Genomic DNA, 17594 nt, shown 5'->3' with positions numbered 1-17594 from the left:
ATCTACAGCTAGATTATGGCGTGTTTCATAACGCGCGCGGAAATGGTGTGGCTAACGTGCTCGTTACCGATATTACACGTCACGACGTACACGCTCCTGACGTGCCTGCCTGTTGGTCTTTCACAGTTGGCGACGGGAACAGCGAAAATGGCCTCGACCCTGCCCGTGTGTACAAATAACCGGACAAGATGACGACGACGAGCACATTAACTTCGCTGAACACCAAAGTGTCTTTAATGTACACCTAAAACAATCGCTTCGTGACTCATCTATCGTGACTACCTGCCGATAAACAAGAAAAGAAAGAGCTCACCGACTCGGGATTTTTTTCGTAGGGGCTCGCCAGCCACTATGGAGGATATCAACTCCAACATAAACGCGGACTTGGAGGTGCGGAAGCTGCAGGACTTGGTTAAGAAACTCGAGCAGCAAAATGAACAGCTTCGGAGCCGGTCCACTTTACTCTCTTCGTCTGGAGCAGTGTCGGGGAACCACAGACCCCTTAGCGCCGGATACGACTCGCCCCTGTCAGCCGGGTCGGCAGCGGGGCTGGCTGGCTTCCCTGGGGTGGGGTTCGGTGGAACGGGTGGCTATGGTGGGCTTTTGGAAAACTCCCGTTGTTTGAGCCCCAGACTGTCGTATGATGGCATCAGTTTCAGGAGGGCATACGAGGGTGAGGGGGCATCGGCTGCCACCTCCATCACCGGCATGAACTCGTTTTATACTGACGCAGGGGGTTTTATGGATGAAGGGGAAAGTTCTATCTTGGATGAGGTAGAAATCCTCGATCTCGAAGACATGGATTGTCTGAACGAAGAGGAAGACAGCTGGTGAGTGATACAGCAAGAATAAACCATTGATTGCATCGAGGCTAACTCGAGTAGCTGGCTTGAGAACAGTAGCGATAACAAACACGCCTCATTTAGCGATTAAATTACAAGTGTGAACTATGCGCCCTTGTAACGTTATGTGACAGCTCAACGGCCAGCTGTTCCAGACATTACGGCTAGGAGATGACACGCATTTGGCTAGGGGAGGATCCACGCGGACATGTCAGCACAGGAATGCATGGTCAATCATCCACAGTCAGACAGCTTGTCGTTCAATGTTGATTAGGTTTTGATGGGCTTGAATGGAATAAACCGTCATCACATTGGCACTGCCAAATCACCTCGCTGACATGGATAGATAAACTGACTCCTTGTGTGTGTGTGTGTGTGTGTGTGTATGAGTTCCTCAATAGTATCAGCTGAAAGATAATCAGCTGATAGATAATTAACCGTTGATCTAACTTCCCTGTCTCATGATTGCCAATATCGATTACCCATGCCTGCTCTATCGTGAGTGAGGGCAGCTTGCTCAGGTCTGAGCGATGACCATTGGACTATGTTGGTGACAGATGGCACGATTCGCCATGGCAGTAAGAAGAGAGGAGTGTGTGATACAGTGAAATTGAAATTCAAAGCCTATAGACAAGGAGACACTGCCGTGGTTACTTTCCTTAGGAGTCCCTAAACCACACTTCAACACAAGTGTATCCAAACAGTGTCAATTGTGGCACTTATGACAGTGTCAGTGTTTTCATCAGCTTCCTGAGACAGGGATACTTATTTTGGCACGCTGAACAACGTGTGGTGTAAGTTGTTGTGACAGCTAGCCAAACAATGTGAGAAGCATATTATTTTAGCGCCACTGTACATTTCAGTCCGTATTGTTTCCCCATACTCTGCGCTGAGCAGTTGTGGTTTTCAGGCTCAGGTCGCTTTACACGCATTTCCTTTGGATGTGTAATCCTTGAAATGCGAGACTTTAGATTGGATTTGCCTCGCAGTGCAAATCTCTGCCGCTGATCCCAACTCGAGGAAATCCCTCAAAACAGAACAGGAGAGTCGCAGCCTGGAGATGAAGCTGATGTGGAAAATATGTTGTTTATAAGCCTTCATGGGTTTACAGGGGATCAGTCATGATTGGTAGAAAAGGACATTTGTGTTTTGTTTGTTGTAACATAGCAAGAGACATTTCTGTAATAACTAGCCCAGGTCAGGGCCCATCTCTCCCCCTCTCCTCATAGCTGGGTCACGATGATCTGCCTTATTATCTATGGTTAGCATGGTCTTTATTGGTATAGGGGTCTCTTTGTGGTCATTTGTTGGAATGGTAGGCCTGCATTTGGCAAATGCTCAGTGAAGGAAGGGGAAGAATCATCTTGTGATCCTCTGTGGCTCAGTTGGTAGAGCATGGCGCTAATAACGCCAGGGTTGTGGGTTCGATTCCCGCTGGGACTATATATGCTGAAATGTATGCACTCACTGCAATGTAAGTCGCTTTGGATAAAAGAGTCAGCTAAATGGCATATATTAATATATATGGAAGAATCTCTGAGGTGATTTGAAAAACAGGTTGGAGTGAAGGATGAATCAATCTGTCACTTTAGGCTAGTTCTCGACCACATCGAGCAAAGCCTCTCTTTGACTTGACTCAGTGTACTGTGGATGTGGATGTTCCGGTATTATTAAAAATAAAAATAACTTGAAAGTATTCTTCTCTTTTGGGAATAGAGAAAGACTTCATTACCGACAACTACAGTAGCCTATCCAGTCTGTTCCCCCTTTTGCTTCTCAAACCCAGCCCCCCCCCCAACACACACCTGCTCTGGGGCCTCTGACTGTCTTGTTGCTCTCTGGGTGTAGATCTACACACACACACACACACAGGATTACGTCCGTAGTACCGGACCCTTGCCAGCCCCTGTCATAGGCTGGGTTTGCATGGCCAATGTCTGGTTCTGGTGACTACTGCAAGTCACTTTGACTCTTAACATTCTGTCGTATGTCATAACTTGACTAACAGATCCACTAGCCTGCTTGATCCTGATGGTCACTCCTAGTTCTAGACCAGTGGGGCTATTTCTTGGTAGGCTAGTGAGCTTAGCGGTAGTGTTGTGTGTATGTTTGCGTGAGAACTCTCGTGTCAGACGACTCCTCATCTGTAGCTTAGAGACCGCGCTGACAGCTGCTGACTCAGATCTCTCTTCCTGGTAGAGGCACTCTTGTTCTCTTTCTCTCTCTCTCTCTCTCTCTCTCTCTCATTCCATCCGCCTCTGTCTTTGTCTCTCTCTAAATCCGATCAGGGGTCTGTGTGAATGGGGCAGGGGTGAAAATGCAGGTATGCTCATTTGAATTTGTGTCGAATTCCACTCTCACTTGTGCCCCTGTATCCCCTCTGATACGCCTCTCTCTCTCTCTCTCTCTCCCTCCCTCTCTCTTCCTCCTCTCTCTCTCTCTCTCTCTCTCTATCTCTGTAGTAATGAGCCAGAGTAGCTGCTGTGTGTGATGAGATTAAACAGCAGGTTAAACACTCACCAAACCCTGTCCCCCCCCCCCCCCCCCCCTCCTTTCACCGCAATTTCCGCTGATTATCATCAGCCGTCTCGCCTATTGATTATTGGCATCATCGTGCCAGCCAGCCTGTATTGCCTCGGTTATCATGATGTCCACTGGACAGCGTTATATTCATGTAGGTCCTGGTATGGTAGGGGGTGAGAGGCTGGTTTCTACCTTGCTAAAGTAGCATGATGCACTTAGTTTTTCATCACTCGAGGCTCAAGGGCGTCGTTTAGCTCAATAAACAGAAACACAGTATCCACTTACCTTTGGAAACAAGATCGTTAAGCCTGTGCAGTGTACGACACACGGTGTGTGTCTCTGTCTGTGCCTGTGTGTTTCTGTGTCTGTGTGTGTGTGTGTGTGTGTGTGTGTTAATGCGTGTGTTGTGTTCCTCCAGGCTGTACGAGGCGAAGCTCAACAGCCCGCTGCAGAAAGCCTTGAGCCCCATGGTGTGGTGTCGCCAGGCCCTGGACAACCCCAGCCCTGACATGGAGTCAGCCAAGCGCTCCCTCATCCATAGGCTGGACCTCACCATGTCAGGTAGAGTACCACCGTTACACACGCACACACACACACACACAAACACACACCCAAACAATGTCAGGTAAAGTACCACATTACGGCACACACACACACACAATGTCAGGTAGAGTACCACAGTACGACACACACAATGTCAGGTAGAGTACCACAGTACGACACACACACACACTATCAGGTAGAGTACCACAATACGGCACACATGACAAACACACACGAGTGAGTGAGTGAGTGTGTGTGTGTGTGTGTATTTTTCCCTGGGTTTCACCACTAATTATAGTCAGGACAGGCTGCAGCAATCTCCCCGCTAAAGGGAGAGAGAGGTCAGTGGCGTATTTATGGAGGTGTGCTCATGTGACAGGATAGATGGGATTGAGCAACAGTCTCTCTGCCTAGAACCTGTTGTGTTCTCTCATCCCGACTGACCATGTGTCAGACAGGCAGGCAGGCAGGCAGACAGGCAGGCAGGCAGGCAGACAGACAGGCAAACAGGCAGGCAGACAGACAGACAGCAACCGCGGGATCAACATCTAAACCAGTGTGAACATGTTGTGTTCTCCACCCAATAGCCCCATTTCCACAGCAGGGCTCAATGGCAGTTTTGTTTTCCAGTCACTCCCGGGCGTCAGCGGTGCTTACTTACTCCAGGCCTATTCGGTGGTTAACAGTCATCGTGCCAAACGGGGCTAGAGGGGCGTGGTTTTGAGGGTTAGGGTTAGGGCAGGGTTTTCTATATATCGTGTGGCTATAACATAACCCGTAGCTCGCTGCAGCTACACAAGTCTCATCACAACCTGCCCTCCTCCCCTGTAGTATCTCTTATGTGTCACTGTTGCTTTTCCAAGAAGCTCTGAGCTAAAAAAAAAAAAAAATACAAAGCAGCTTGGATGATGGTCCGCTGGTGGTGGGTGAACAAGCGGAGGGGGATGATGTGTGTGTGTGTGTGGGGGGGGGGGGGGGCGGCGGCGAAGGGTGGCGGTGATGTCATCATCACATTAGGTGTGCGGAGAGGATGAAGTCATCTGATGGGGACGGGCATGACGTAATGCTCCAAGCCCCCCCCCCCCCCCCCCCCCTCCTTATCTAATGACGAACAAAGGGAGGTGCTAGAGATCAGCAACGTTCTTGCGTTCTTGCTATGTCGATGATCATGATTAGCATTGACATCACAGCGGCAGCAAATAAACTGTCAAAGAAACCTGAACCAACGGAGAATAGCTGTGCGGGGCTTTCCTATTTAGGCCAGCCCTTAGGGTAAATAAGGTCCATGAGTGACAGAGTCAAATCAAAATGTATTTGTTGCGTACAGCCGTAATTGATGGTGAAACGCTTTGAATGGGCCTAGGCAATGGACCAGGCGGGACATGGTTGTATGTCAGCTCCTCTGTCAAACACACACACACACACACACACACACACCCGCTTCTGCCTGCAGGCTACCTTTCTATCACACCCTCTCTCTCTCTCTCTGACAGGAGTGTGCAAAGTCTGTTGCCATGGGTGTGGGAGGGTGAGGATTGTTTTTGCTCTGGTACAGGAATTTCACATTTCTCTTAGTTCAGCCTAGCTCATGACAAATGTAGGGCACCGTTTGACTGTGTGTGTGTGTGTGTGTGTGTGTGTGTGTGTGTGTGTGTGTGTGTGTGTGTGAGAGTGTGCGTGCGTGCGTCTTTCTGATTGAGTCCATCCATGGTAACCAAGTATTTACACTCCCTTTGAAATTGTAAACAGTGCAATCCCCAAATGCCATGCCCTGCTTATGTAACCAGAGGGAGGGAGGGAGGGAGGGAGGGAGGGAAGGAAGGAAGACAGACAGACAGAAACGGGCCCTCCTATCACTCCACTTAACACTGGCTGGAGACAGTGAAGCTTTTTGAACATTGCTTTGACAACTGGCCTTAGATACTTTCCACAAAGCTCTGCGGCAGAAAGTCCCTAACTTCAGGCACATGGCTGGCCTGTTTCACTCCCACTAACACGTATGCTAGGCCTAGCTAATGTCTGAAATGTGAAGCTCCTCCGCTCATAATGGATCTACCTACTGCCTTTCCGTAGGTCATGCTCTTTCACTATCTCTCTCTCTCTCTTTCTCTCTCTCTCTGAGGCACAATAAGGGCCTCTGTTGGCTCTCGTGAAATACTCTGAGCTGTCCCAGTCTTGTCTTCAAGACCCTCTCTCTTTTTAAAGCCAGTTGTCTCAGATGTTCACTTTAAGGAGGCTTCAATGTCAATCGTTGTCCGAATTGTTTATTCTGACCACACTATGTCTGCCTGTCTGTCTGTCTGTCTGTCTGTCTGTCTGTCTTCCCTGAATCATCCTGCATGCCTGTCTGTCTGTCTGTCTGCCTGCCTGCCCTGAGTCCTGCCTGCCTACCTGCCTGCCTGCATGTCTGTGTCTCTGTTGGTCACTGACCTCATGCTGTCTAATTCCAGTGGAACTGGAGGTTGTATAGCCAAACCAACGTCAGGTGTGTGAGCGCATGTGGACACAAGAGTGCCCCATATATATATATATATATATATCTGTTGGATGGACTTTGCACACCCTTATCTAGGAGAGGAGAGGCCTTTTTAACAGCAATACATTTAGATACTGTACGCTGTCATAGCTGGGTCCTCTCTGCTGTCGTCACTTTTATATAGAAGCATTCGGTCACCGTCATCTCCTCAGTCTGAGCCGTCTGTGAACCTGCACAAGACACAGAGATCAGATTAAAGTCTGTGGTACGCACTAGCGATGTGTCCTTGGTTGAAGCATGCAGAGGTAGTACCCATAAACGTTCTTCGTATTCCTCTGTGGCTGATCTCTAAGGACACAAGTGGAGGAGTTATTTCCTAAATAATGCAGTAGGGCAGAGTGCAGAGCATGAAGAGAGAGAGGGAGGGAGGGAGGGAGAGAGAGAGGGAGGGAGGGAGGGAGGAGAGGAGAGGGAGGAGATACAGACACAGACGGAAAGCCAGGAGAGGGAGTTGATCATAAAAGGCTCCTTTCCAGTCACCACTGTGTAAACAAATCTAGGGAGAGAAGGAGGGACAGAGGGAGGGATGAATAAACAAGTGGCCCTGGAGATGGGAGCATCCTTTACGCAGCAGTACTGCAGCCTGAACTACGCTGAGCGTAGTAATGGTAACACACACACACACACACACACACACACACACAGCCCTGGTCTAATGAGCAAGGCAAGGCAAGACTCCATGGTAAATCTGCCCTCCTGGAACTGTAAGGAGTCTCTGTGGAGTGGATCAGCCTAGATGACACACACACACACACACACACACACACAAACAGAGAGAGAGAGAGTGCTGCATTGTACTGCACTGACTGTGTATATTGACTGAGTGAATAGCTTGATTGTCCAACTCTTTCTCCAGTCTATGATACAGACACTCGCTATTATGCCCACGCCGGGCCCGCCATACGCTTTAAGAGACTCACTCTAGAACGACAGTGCCCTGCTGCCAACACGCTGCCAACACACTGCAGGGCTCTGACAGAGGGCTTTTGTGTGTGTGTGTGTGTGTGTGTGTGTGTGTGTGTGTGTGTGTGTGTGTGTGTGTGTGTGTGTGTGTGTGTGTGTGTGTGTGTGTGTGTGTGTGTGTGTTCAGAACTTGTGACTGTCTCCTGATGAAGTCAGCTGTGGCAAGTCAACTACGCCCTCCGAAGGCGACACACTGTATTACAACGGCTGTGCTATGGAACGACATGGTGGAAATACAAGACTTTCAAGAGAATGTTAGCGGATTTATTCATTGAAAATTGGAACCGTTTTAGCAGGTCCTCCTGTTGGGTGATTCCTATCTATTGCTTCTGTCTGTTATCTACATAGCTTCTTTTTTTCTTATCAAGGTTGTGCTTATGTCTTATTGTTTTATATCGTTGTTGTTATTATTCTAATTGTCTTTATTTCTATTCATTCTTTTGTAGATTTCCCCTGTTTTCCCCCCTCAGCTTTTTAGTTTGTTGAAATGTGGTGTGATTTTATCTGTCTGGGTGTTTCTTTTAACTTATTCCCTGTTGCCATGTCCATGTAAAAGAGACAAAACATCAAATACCATGGTTTCACATGTGATAGCTCAATGAATTCATTGATTCTACCCCCGAAAATTGTTTCATCATTCCACCACAGATGCCTCTACATCATCCTATGTTAACGTTCTGTTGTAGATATGACTAGTAGTTATTGTCTGTATTGACATATATATATATATATATGCCATTTAGCTGACGCTTTTATCCAAAGCCACTTACATTGCAGTGAGTGCAGCCATTTCAGTATATATGGTCCCAGCAGGAATCAAACCCACAACCTAAGAGTTGTTAGCGCCATGCTCTACCGACTGAGCCACAGAGGACCATTGAGAGGACATTGCCCTTCTAATGACCCCAAGGGGATATGTTGAGACTGAAAACAGCTCTTCTTCTTCCCTCCCCCCCCCCCCCCTCTACAGCCAACAAGCACAGGAGCCTCTATGGAAACCAGTACAGTCAACAGGTGGGCTACGGAAGCTCCTACAGCCCAAACACCGCCAACAGCCCCTACAGCAGTGGCTTCAACTCGCCCTCCACCACGCCCAGCAGGGTGCCAAATGTCAGACAGCAGCTGATGCCCCCTAATGCCGGTACGCCTTCTGCCTCATCTCTCTTTCTCTCACAGTCTTTCTCTCACACTCTCTCGCTTTCACACTCTCTCTCTCTCTCTCTCTCTCTGACACACACTCCCTGTCTCTCTCTGGTCAGGCATTAAAGTATCAGTTTGGTTCAACTTTGGCTCAACTTTGTCAGTATTATTGTTAAAACATTTTAGATTGTTTGTGCCTGCCTCTTATGTGTGTGTGTGTGTGTGTGTGTGTGTGTGTGCTGTCTCCCCAGGTTACCAGCGTGGCAGCGCTGCAGAGAGGAACCTCCCGGCGGTGAGCCCTCAGTCGTCCATCGACAGCGAGCTGAGCACCTCGGAGATGGACGAGGACTCTGTGGGCTCCTCCACCACCTACAAACTCAACGACGTCACCGACGTCCAGATCCTGGCCCGCATGCAGGAGGAGAGTACGTAGCCCTCACACCCTACTCTACACTGCCCTGCTGTGTGTGTGTGTGTGTATGTCTTCTACTGTGTATATCATGTACAGAGCCCTCTAACTGTTTTTTATACTGTGTGTGTGTCTGTGTGTCTGTCTGTGTCTGTGCGCATCTCTCTGTGTATGTGTGTATGTGTGTATGTGTGTATGTGTGTATGTGTGTGTGTGTGTGTGTGTGTGTGTGTGTGCGCATGCGCATGTCCGCGTGCCTCTCACCGCCCAGGTCTGAGGCAGGACTACGCGGCCACGGCGTCCCGCCGCAGCTCGGGCTCGTCCTGCCACTCCCTGCGGCGCAGCACCTTCTCGGACCAGGAGCTGGACGCCCACAGCCTGGAGGACGACGAGGAGGCGGTTCACCCGGCCTTCCACCTGCCCTCCTCCTCAGCCAGCCGCTTCAGCCCCTCGCCCCGCCACTCGCCCCGGGGCTCCCCGCGCAACTCGCCGCGCTCCCGCTCGCCGGCGCGCACCCTGGACTACAACCACAGCCGGGGCTCCCCCTCGCAGCCCAGCATCAGCCGCCTCCAGCAGCCGCGCCACTCCCTGCAGGGCCACGCCCCCGCCGACCTGCAGACCAACGTGGTGAAAAACGAAGGTAGGGAGGAGAAAGGGGAGGAGCGTGACCGCGCCCGGCGGGGGTTTTGTTTGCATTTTTTTCGGATTCTCTGTCCTTTTTTTATCTTGAAGTGGGCACTTTGAAAAGTGCATGCAGGGGAGTAGGGTACACAAGGGCACGCTTTGAAGGGGGGGGAGAAATGGGACACGTGCGTCTGAGAGCTGGTGAGCTCAGGGTTGCGGCAGAGAGGGGATGTGAGAGTTGGGGCGGGGGGGGGGTTCTCGTGTTGGATTATATGCAGCCTTCTTGGCCACCACTTGATGATTTATAGTTGTATGTGTAAGTGCCATAGCTGTTTCAGTCCTGTTCACCCTGTGGTGGTGGTGGTGGTGGTGGTTTACAGAGAAGCTGAGGCGCAGTCTTCCTAACCTCACACGCGGCTCCAGCAATGCGGAGCCCGTCAAGAACAGCAGGAGCTGCGAGTCAAACCTGCAAGTGCCAAACGGAGGCTCACCAAGACACCAGAGTCACCAGAGTCAGTCTGCCAGTGAGTATCTACACACAGGCGCGTACACACACACACACACACACGCACGCACGCACACACACACACACACACACTCACTCCAGAGTCAGTCTGCCAGTGAGTATCTATGCGCACGCACGCACACACACACACACACACACACACACACACACACACACACACACACACACACACTGCACCCAATATGCACACTTGAATCTGTCGTTGTGCTAGAGAGTAAACACTTGTACAATTATACCCTTTTCCATCGTATCACATGCTCACTCACTAACGGTTATCAAAGACACACACCGTTTCCATCAGTGCATTTATTGATTGTATATTGACTTGTAAAAAAAAATAATAATAAATTAACAAACTTTTATTTTTCAAGCACTCGGTCATAAAAGGAACAGGAGTAGACCTCATGTTACTCTGGGTGGGCGTCTCAATAGTCTTTACTCTATTCCTCCCGTCCTCTCTCCTCACTTGCTTCTCAAAACGCCTTGGAGAAGAATATCTCTAATGGGAGGAACCTTGGATCTTCTCCTCCAATGCCTTTTGGAAGGAAGCAAGCAGAGAGGATGCAAGGAAATAGAGGAAAGATTATTGGGACACACAGTGGGTGTTCTGTGCACCTTTCCCTGGCTACAACTTATTTGAAGCTTTATTGATCTATGTCTTGGCTTTGGTGGTTGGTTTGGGGATCCTCTCTTTTTCTCTCTCTGTTTGATCATTTTCCAGTTTAAGTCCTCATTTCATGCTCCTTTCTCTCATCCGTTTTATCTACAGTGCCCTGCGTATGTAATGGGACAGTGAATCATCTTCTTCTTTTGGCTCTACACACCAAAAGTTTGGATTTGAAATCAAACAATTACTATAAGATTGAAGGGTAGCCTAAAATAGGGGGACTATGCATAACAAATGTTGTCATTTCTGTATGGTGAAACATATGTACACAAGTACCCTCAAATACAAGAGAATCTCTATTTTCACCTCATAATAATTGCTTGACTTCAAATCCAAACTTTTGGAGTGGACAGCCAAAAGAAGAGAAAGCGCTTCACTGCCCCGTTACTTACACAGGGCACCGTATTTCAATTAAAATCAAATGGAAATTAGGTCATTGTTACAGTTGGGTTATGAATGCCGGCAGTCCTAGTAATAATCTTCCTCTGAAATCACCAACTTCAGAATGATCTTAGAGCTCAGAGTTTAACGGTCACCCGCTGGCCTTGTAATGTAATCCTAGGATGACAGACGGGACGCAACAGTGATAGTCTTGTGTTTTAATCCAGACGCATTAATCCCTCAAGCAGCCGTCAGAAGAAGTGTGTGTGTGTGTGTGTGCACGTGTGTGCGTGTGTGTGTGTGTGTGTGTGTGTGTGTGTGTGTGTGCGCGTGTGCGTGTGTGGGTGTGCGTGCGTGCGTGCGTGGCCGTGTGTACACTGTACTGTATTGAAGTGTAGGACTGATGAATTTCCTTTACACTGAAAATGGGAGTTTTTGTTTTTCGTTTTACCTCTGTGGTCTTTTTCTGGCTGTCACGGGCATGCCATGCGTGACACCCAAACCCCTGCCTCTGTTTCTCTTTCTCTGACCCTGGAGCATGTGCTACCTCTCCCGTCCAACCCTCTCTCTCCACTGAGGTACTGTGGCTGCGGTTTTGCCTCGTGGTTACCGTTGGCTGTCTTTACTGACAGTTTCTCTCCCTTTCTCTCTCTATGAAGCTAGACTCTGTGAATGTCCGACTGCACAACAGCGCCCCCTTGTGTCTCCTTCTCTGGCTGCTTTTTTTTTTTTAATACCTTCAGCTGGGAATAACTCAGCCTCTGAAGTCCAGGCTTGACTGGCTGGCTGGCTCACAGAGGCTTCTTCCATTGTGCCTCACCCTCCTCGTTCTCTTCCCCTTTCTGGCTGGCTCACCTGTATATGTCTAAAACCCTGAGCCCTTCCCTGGACCCTACTTGCTACTGCAGGTTCGAAGAGTTCTGACTCTGGCTCAGTGTCATCCCACCACATACTGTCTCCCCCTGTTTTCTCAGCAGCTCCTCAGCAGCACCAAAGGTACTCAGCCCCCCCCCGTTCCTCTCCGAAACCCAAACAGCACCTCCAAAGCCCATCGTCCCTCCGAGGTAACAGCCTGAGTGACTGTGGTAGTCATGCACCTGGGGGTATACACACACACACACATGTGCGCATGCATAGAGAAGAACACTCTATACACACCAGACAGACTAAGATTCACGTTTTTTTCCCCACCTCATAAAAAGACCAAGGGAAGTTGGCAGCTGCTACCAAGTCTGTTCCTCTCCCAGATTTGCTGGTCAAATCACTGTGATTGTGTCCAATAGGCTAGTTGTTGTTGGCGGTATGTTGCTGGCTGGTGTCAGCCAGGGCCAGTAGTGTCCTTTTTGTAGGAGATGGGCAGCTGAGCTGAGCTGGCTTGTGGTATCTCCAGTACATTGTCTCATGTCAGATGGCGCAATGATTCCTCTGCACTGTCGGTTGAGTGACGAGTGGCAAGTAGGAATGACGGCACCCTGTCGGAAGACAATAGGAACTTCAGACACTCTGACGTTTTGAGGCGGATGCGAGAGGAGGACATTAGGAATCAAAGGGAACATGATTGAGAAAGGTCCACAGAGACGATGGAGAGATCCTGATGTGGTTCGGAGTCTAGAATGTCTTCCAACTCCCAGCCCACCCCACCCCCCACGCACTTTTTGTTTCTGATGGGTCACTGTGGATGGCCATACAACAGACACACCAACATGGTTCAGCTCTGCTTCTTTTGTGACATCTTCTCGACCGATGGTGATTGGTTGAGTAACCTCTCTACAAGTCGGTCCAGTCGAACATTCCCATAGCTTGAAGTCGGCCATCGATGGTCTGTTTGCCTAGTACCTCCATTCTGCCTCAAAGGAATATTCAGTCTTTCTGTTATTTTTTCTCCATCAATCTCACCGACAGTATTGCACTCTTCCTACTGATCTGAATTAAGTAAAGGCCCTGTTTGAATACTCTTAAAATGCATCCTCGCTTCCTCACTTGCTTTAAAGGAATCACTGATCAGACATGAGGGAATTAGTGAAAGCAATGCAGCAGAAAGCCTTCTTTGACTAATCCGAATGCATTGGAGTGCTCATCGGAAACTCTGAGCTTCCCACCAAGATTAAGCTTAAGATTTTGTAAAGCGCTCCCTATCGGCCTATTCTGCGCTGGCTCCGAGTGGGGAAACTCGGATATCTCAAAAGGTATACGAGTTGCCGAGTCGGCATTCTTCGAAGAGCACTTGCATGCGGCGTTAGATCAGTGGTTCCTTCAAGAAAGGAAGCGAGAAAGGAAGGATGCATCTCTAGAGTATTGAAACAGGGCCAAAAATCTCTCCTGTCTTCGTCTTTGTTTAGTCCATCTTTCCTGTTGCTTTGGAGAAGAAGGTGATTTCAGTGAGTATTCACTGATGCTCCCACCTTTTATATATTGTGTATATATATATCAATATTGTGATTGTGGTCTCTCATGCTGTGGATATTGTGTTTATGTTGTGGTATATATTATGTGCTCCTGGTTTTCTACCACTAGAGGGCATGTGTGCCTCATGACAATACACATGAACAAGCATTGGCCAAGTTTGTATAGTTTAAAATGACCTCTCCTACTACTCGATTGTACTGTATGTAGTTTTTGTGATTTGTAGCAACATTCCATCATATCAGACTGTTGAAATGATGTACATGTATGCCTAAGACTTAATGCTTAAAGGTAATAGCCTCCACACATACAGTCTCATTCATACATATATACTGTTATTGTGTCATCATACTGCCTCAGATCATAGTGTTCTTGATTACTGCTCAGAGGTGAAACCACTGAATGGGCATCTATGGTAGATGTCATGATGTTATGGGGCGATCATGCGAACTGGGAAACTCGGAACTTCTGAGTTGAAATTATCATCAGTTATTTGCATAGAGTTTACTATTGGTTGATTCTGATACTCTCCATGTGGGAAGAGGGTACTCAGCTGATACTCAGGTATTATCTTTGTACAGCGAGTTTCTAAGTCGGAAATATTCGAGTTTCCTAGCTCCGAGTGCATTGTGAACGCAGCATCATTGTCTGTAATAGTACTTAAGCCCTACATAGTAACAGTGTAGTATACTGATCTGTCTTCTCCTCTCTTGCCTTGCCCTGCCCTGCTAAGTCCCTTCACCCAGTAAGCTGCGGACCCCGGCCACGCCATCACCCCTGGCCCTGAGGCAGCCTGTGAAGGCTACCTCAACCCCTGGCTCTGGCACATCCACGCCCACACGCTCCCTGGCACCCCCGCGGAGCGGCCTACCTCGCCCCAACACGGGAGGAGGCGGAGGGGGGGGAGGAGGAGGAGGAGGAGGGGGCATCCCCATGCCACGTAGTAAGCTGGCCCAGCCAGTGCGCAGGTAAGTACACACACACACACACACAAAATGTACATTTACAATTGGCACACAGTCTCAAAGTAAGCAGGGAGTTGATTAAGGATTTGCTTCCATGTATCCATCGTGACATGAGTTGACAGACAGAGTACCCTGCTGAAGAGCTGCATGGGCAGGAACTAGATGGTTCATGTATTACTGTATACAATATGACTCTATGGTACATGCATTATATTGTTTTACTGTATGTATGCGGTTTCTCTGGCTCTTGTTCAGGTCTCTACCTGCCCCACGGTCCTACAGTGGCATAAAGGATGGAGATAACTGGAGAGAGGGCTGCTACTGAGGCTGGCCAGCAGAGGGCGCTATTGTCCTCACATCAGCACAACAGAGGCAGACATTACAATGTGGCACTTTATATCAACCCAAGATTACTTTTACCATGAATTAAAAAAAGACTACATCAATAAGACGAAAGTCACATTTTTCATTCTATTAAGAGGAACTTTTCGGAACTCATCTAAAGCAACATGTGTGTGTGTGTCTCTGTGGAGTGGTTCTGGAGTGGCCCAGGCATGCAGAAAGCCCGGTGAATGCCAAAGAAACCAGCCAAGTTCCAGCATCGCCACCACACATCGCTCTCACACCTGCCTCAGTGTATCTGTGCAACCAGCCATCAGTCTATCACACAACGATCCCTCTCTCTCTCCATCTCTCCCCCCACTCGTTCCCTTTTCACCTCCCTCAGGTTGAAATGTTTGGACACATTTCTCTTTTTTGCAGTCTGTTGTCAACAGATGGCCTTTGTCAGAGATCTCTATGATGATGCTGTGCAGGTTAAATGTTCCCTTAATGTTAAAGAACGTTGTTGACGTTTTGTGAACGCTCCTCTTGTATGGTTGTGTTGTCAAAAAAATTGAGTTTTTTCCTCTTGTGAATTAACTTAGAATGTATTCGAGTGTTTGGGACATTTATTTATTCAAATCATTATTTAATGAGTTACTTTTCCAAATATCCATTTTCAGTATTTGTTTTCATATTGATTTGAATAGTTTTTCCTCAACTGCAAAGCTAATTCTCCAAAGCCTTTTCCTATGGTGTCGTCATAACAGGATACTTGAGTGTTGAATGTTTTTTATGTTGGAAAGAAACACAGGTGTCAGGTACAGTAGAAACAGGCAAGGCTCCAAGCCCCATCCCTGAGTTATACCATGGTTTAACCTGGATTTCACACAGTCACATCTGTAAGGGCTGGGCTGGGCTGGGTCAGTTATACCCAGCTAGGCCAATCAATGGCAGTCCTCCCAATCTACTTCTGATGTTAGTTTCTCCTGCTCTTCCTCCATTGGATAAATGTGCAGTCAACAGTAGACAATATAGTCAAAGACACACGCTCACACATACATGCACACAAATTCATACCGAAATCCACCCCTTGTAGCCGTGAGATCCAAGCATGCAGCAAAAGGCTTAATGTAGTCAATCTAAGACCTGCAACAATGTTGTGTGTTAATGTATATTATGTCATGAACAAAGAGGGAATACATGATGACATTTTTAATAACAAGAAAATTAAAAGTTCCGTAGGTTAGAGTGGCCAATGCCTCTTGTGCTTTAACGTGAATCTAAGATGAATCTAAAAGGTGTGCTGGGATTCATGGGGATGGTGTGGTACATGGTGTACCAGAAATTATCAAACTAGTGCCTATAATTTAAAGTTTCACTTTACTTTTGAATGTGCTTTGTATTCGTTCATTTTATGGTTTTGTGCCAATGTCTTGATTTGCCAATATCTTTGCATTTCTGCTTGATTTTGGTTGGGCTAATATTTGTTTTGTTTTGTTTGTTTGTTGTAATTGCATCAACAATACATTTATAATTGCTTTTGAAAAAAGTATATGTATAATATACGCCTTGATATTTATAACGACTCTTGTTGTGTAAATGAAACTTATTTATTAAAGAGAGGTGCCTCTGTATGTCAATGTTTGAAGTTAGTGGGAGGCTTGGGCGGATGTTGTTGCAAAAAGACATGCCACACCATTTTGTGTGATAGTTTTTGTTAATGAACTTTTTTATATCCACCGACATGACATTCAGTTTCCCTGTGTAAACTCACATTTCCATTAAAAGTGGAGAAACTTCTTGTTTACTGTGTCCAATGAGGCCTTTTACTAGGGTTGGGGGTCAATGCCAGTCTCTTTCCAGTTATAGATTACCACAGGGAAGCCAATCCATTAGTGGAAAATATTACATTTTCTCCATAGCGTTGGGATTCGTTTCTTACACCTGTCCTACAGTACATATTGATGCACCACCAGCATAAAGATGTTGGGGCAATCACAACCGAATCTAGTTGACTCCCCACATAACCGCGTGCTTACATCTGACCAGTGATGAAGTTAAGACGAAACCCTTTTCGGAGCAAGACCAAGACCCAACCCAATATGTAATCCGTGAGGGCAACTTGCAACATCTCTAGCATGTTGGCAGCTAAATTGCTGTTACTTCCTCAGGCTAGACGTTTCCGTAACAGCCTGAGTATAAAACACTGCCCTGGTAACAATCTTTGCCACTTGCAATGAAAAAAAGGGCTCAAGATTAGTCACTTCTTCTTGATTTCTTGAGCACATTGCTTGAAATAGTAAAAACTTCTCAAAACAGTTAAAGCAGTACTTAACTCAAACTATTTTCAAGTATAATTCTCATCAGTCCACCGTAAGTATGGTCCTAATAAATAATAGTAAACATGTTGTTCCCCACAAATGATGTAGTGTCCCTCTATAAAATGAGAGTGATGGAGAAGCATGTGAATGAAGCAAGACGTTTATTCATAAACGTTTTACTACAACACTCGTGTCTGTTTTACAGTCATGTATCTCCGTTGCACTCAGGGAGGGCTTTTCTCTTGGTGCGATCTCCTTCTGTGACCAAAGAGAAATAATCTGGGCACCAACAGCTACCGTACTAAATCCATATTGATATAAAACGCCTTAACTTCAACACAAATTTCGCCAATAGGCTAAGACAATATATTTGCAAGCCAATATTTCCATCAGTCTTGCTTCTTACAGCTTGAATTGATTTTTCCAT

General features: G+C 47.3%; 1 protein-coding gene across 5 annotated transcripts; it reads left to right on the top strand.

Annotated features, from left to right (window-relative positions):
• The first annotated feature begins 8 nt into the window (after positions 1 to 8).
• Positions 9 to 16645, top strand: slain2 (SLAIN motif family, member 2). 5 transcript variants are annotated; one of them, XM_083672521.1, is made up of 10 exons: positions 9 to 830; positions 3784 to 3926; positions 8378 to 8548; positions 8799 to 8972; positions 9228 to 9596; positions 9961 to 10104; positions 12132 to 12218; positions 13494 to 13532; positions 14291 to 14525; positions 14778 to 16645. In XM_083672521.1, exons 1-10 carry the CDS (start codon positions 352 to 354, stop codon positions 14845 to 14847), a joined length of 1911 nt encoding a protein of 636 aa, XP_083528647.1. In that variant the 5' UTR covers positions 9 to 351; the 3' UTR covers positions 14848 to 16645. The 5 variants fall into 5 exon arrangements, with proteins under 5 accessions (XP_083528647.1, XP_083528646.1, XP_083528649.1 ...); XM_083672520.1 differs by having other exon boundaries at positions 12129 to 12218; XM_083672523.1 differs by lacking the exon at positions 13494 to 13532.
• The last annotated feature ends 949 nt before the right edge of the window (positions 16646 to 17594 follow it).

Source organism: Argentina silus (assembly GCF_951799395.1).
Source record: "Argentina silus genome assembly, chromosome: 6".
Classification (NCBI taxonomy): Eukaryota; Metazoa; Chordata; class Actinopteri; order Argentiniformes; family Argentinidae; genus Argentina; species Argentina silus.
The sequence above is the reverse complement of the archived record's forward strand: the minus strand, read 5'-3'. Positions and strand labels throughout refer to the sequence as shown.

What these genes read in the sequence shown, in the direction of transcription:
- slain2 (XM_083672520.1), top strand. Translation starts at nt 352, where the DNA reads ATGGAGGATATCAACTCCAACATAAACGCGGACTTGGAGGTGCGGAAG. An exon ending in TCACCAGAGTCAGTCTGCCA is followed by an intron (nt 10,105 to 12,128) that starts GTGAGTATCTAC and finishes CTGTTTTCTCAG; the next exon opens with CAGCTCCTCAGCAGCACCAA. An exon ending in AAGCCCATCGTCCCTCCGAG is followed by an intron (nt 12,219 to 13,493) that starts GTAACAGCCTGA and finishes GTCTTTGTTTAG; the next exon opens with TCCATCTTTCCTGTTGCTTT.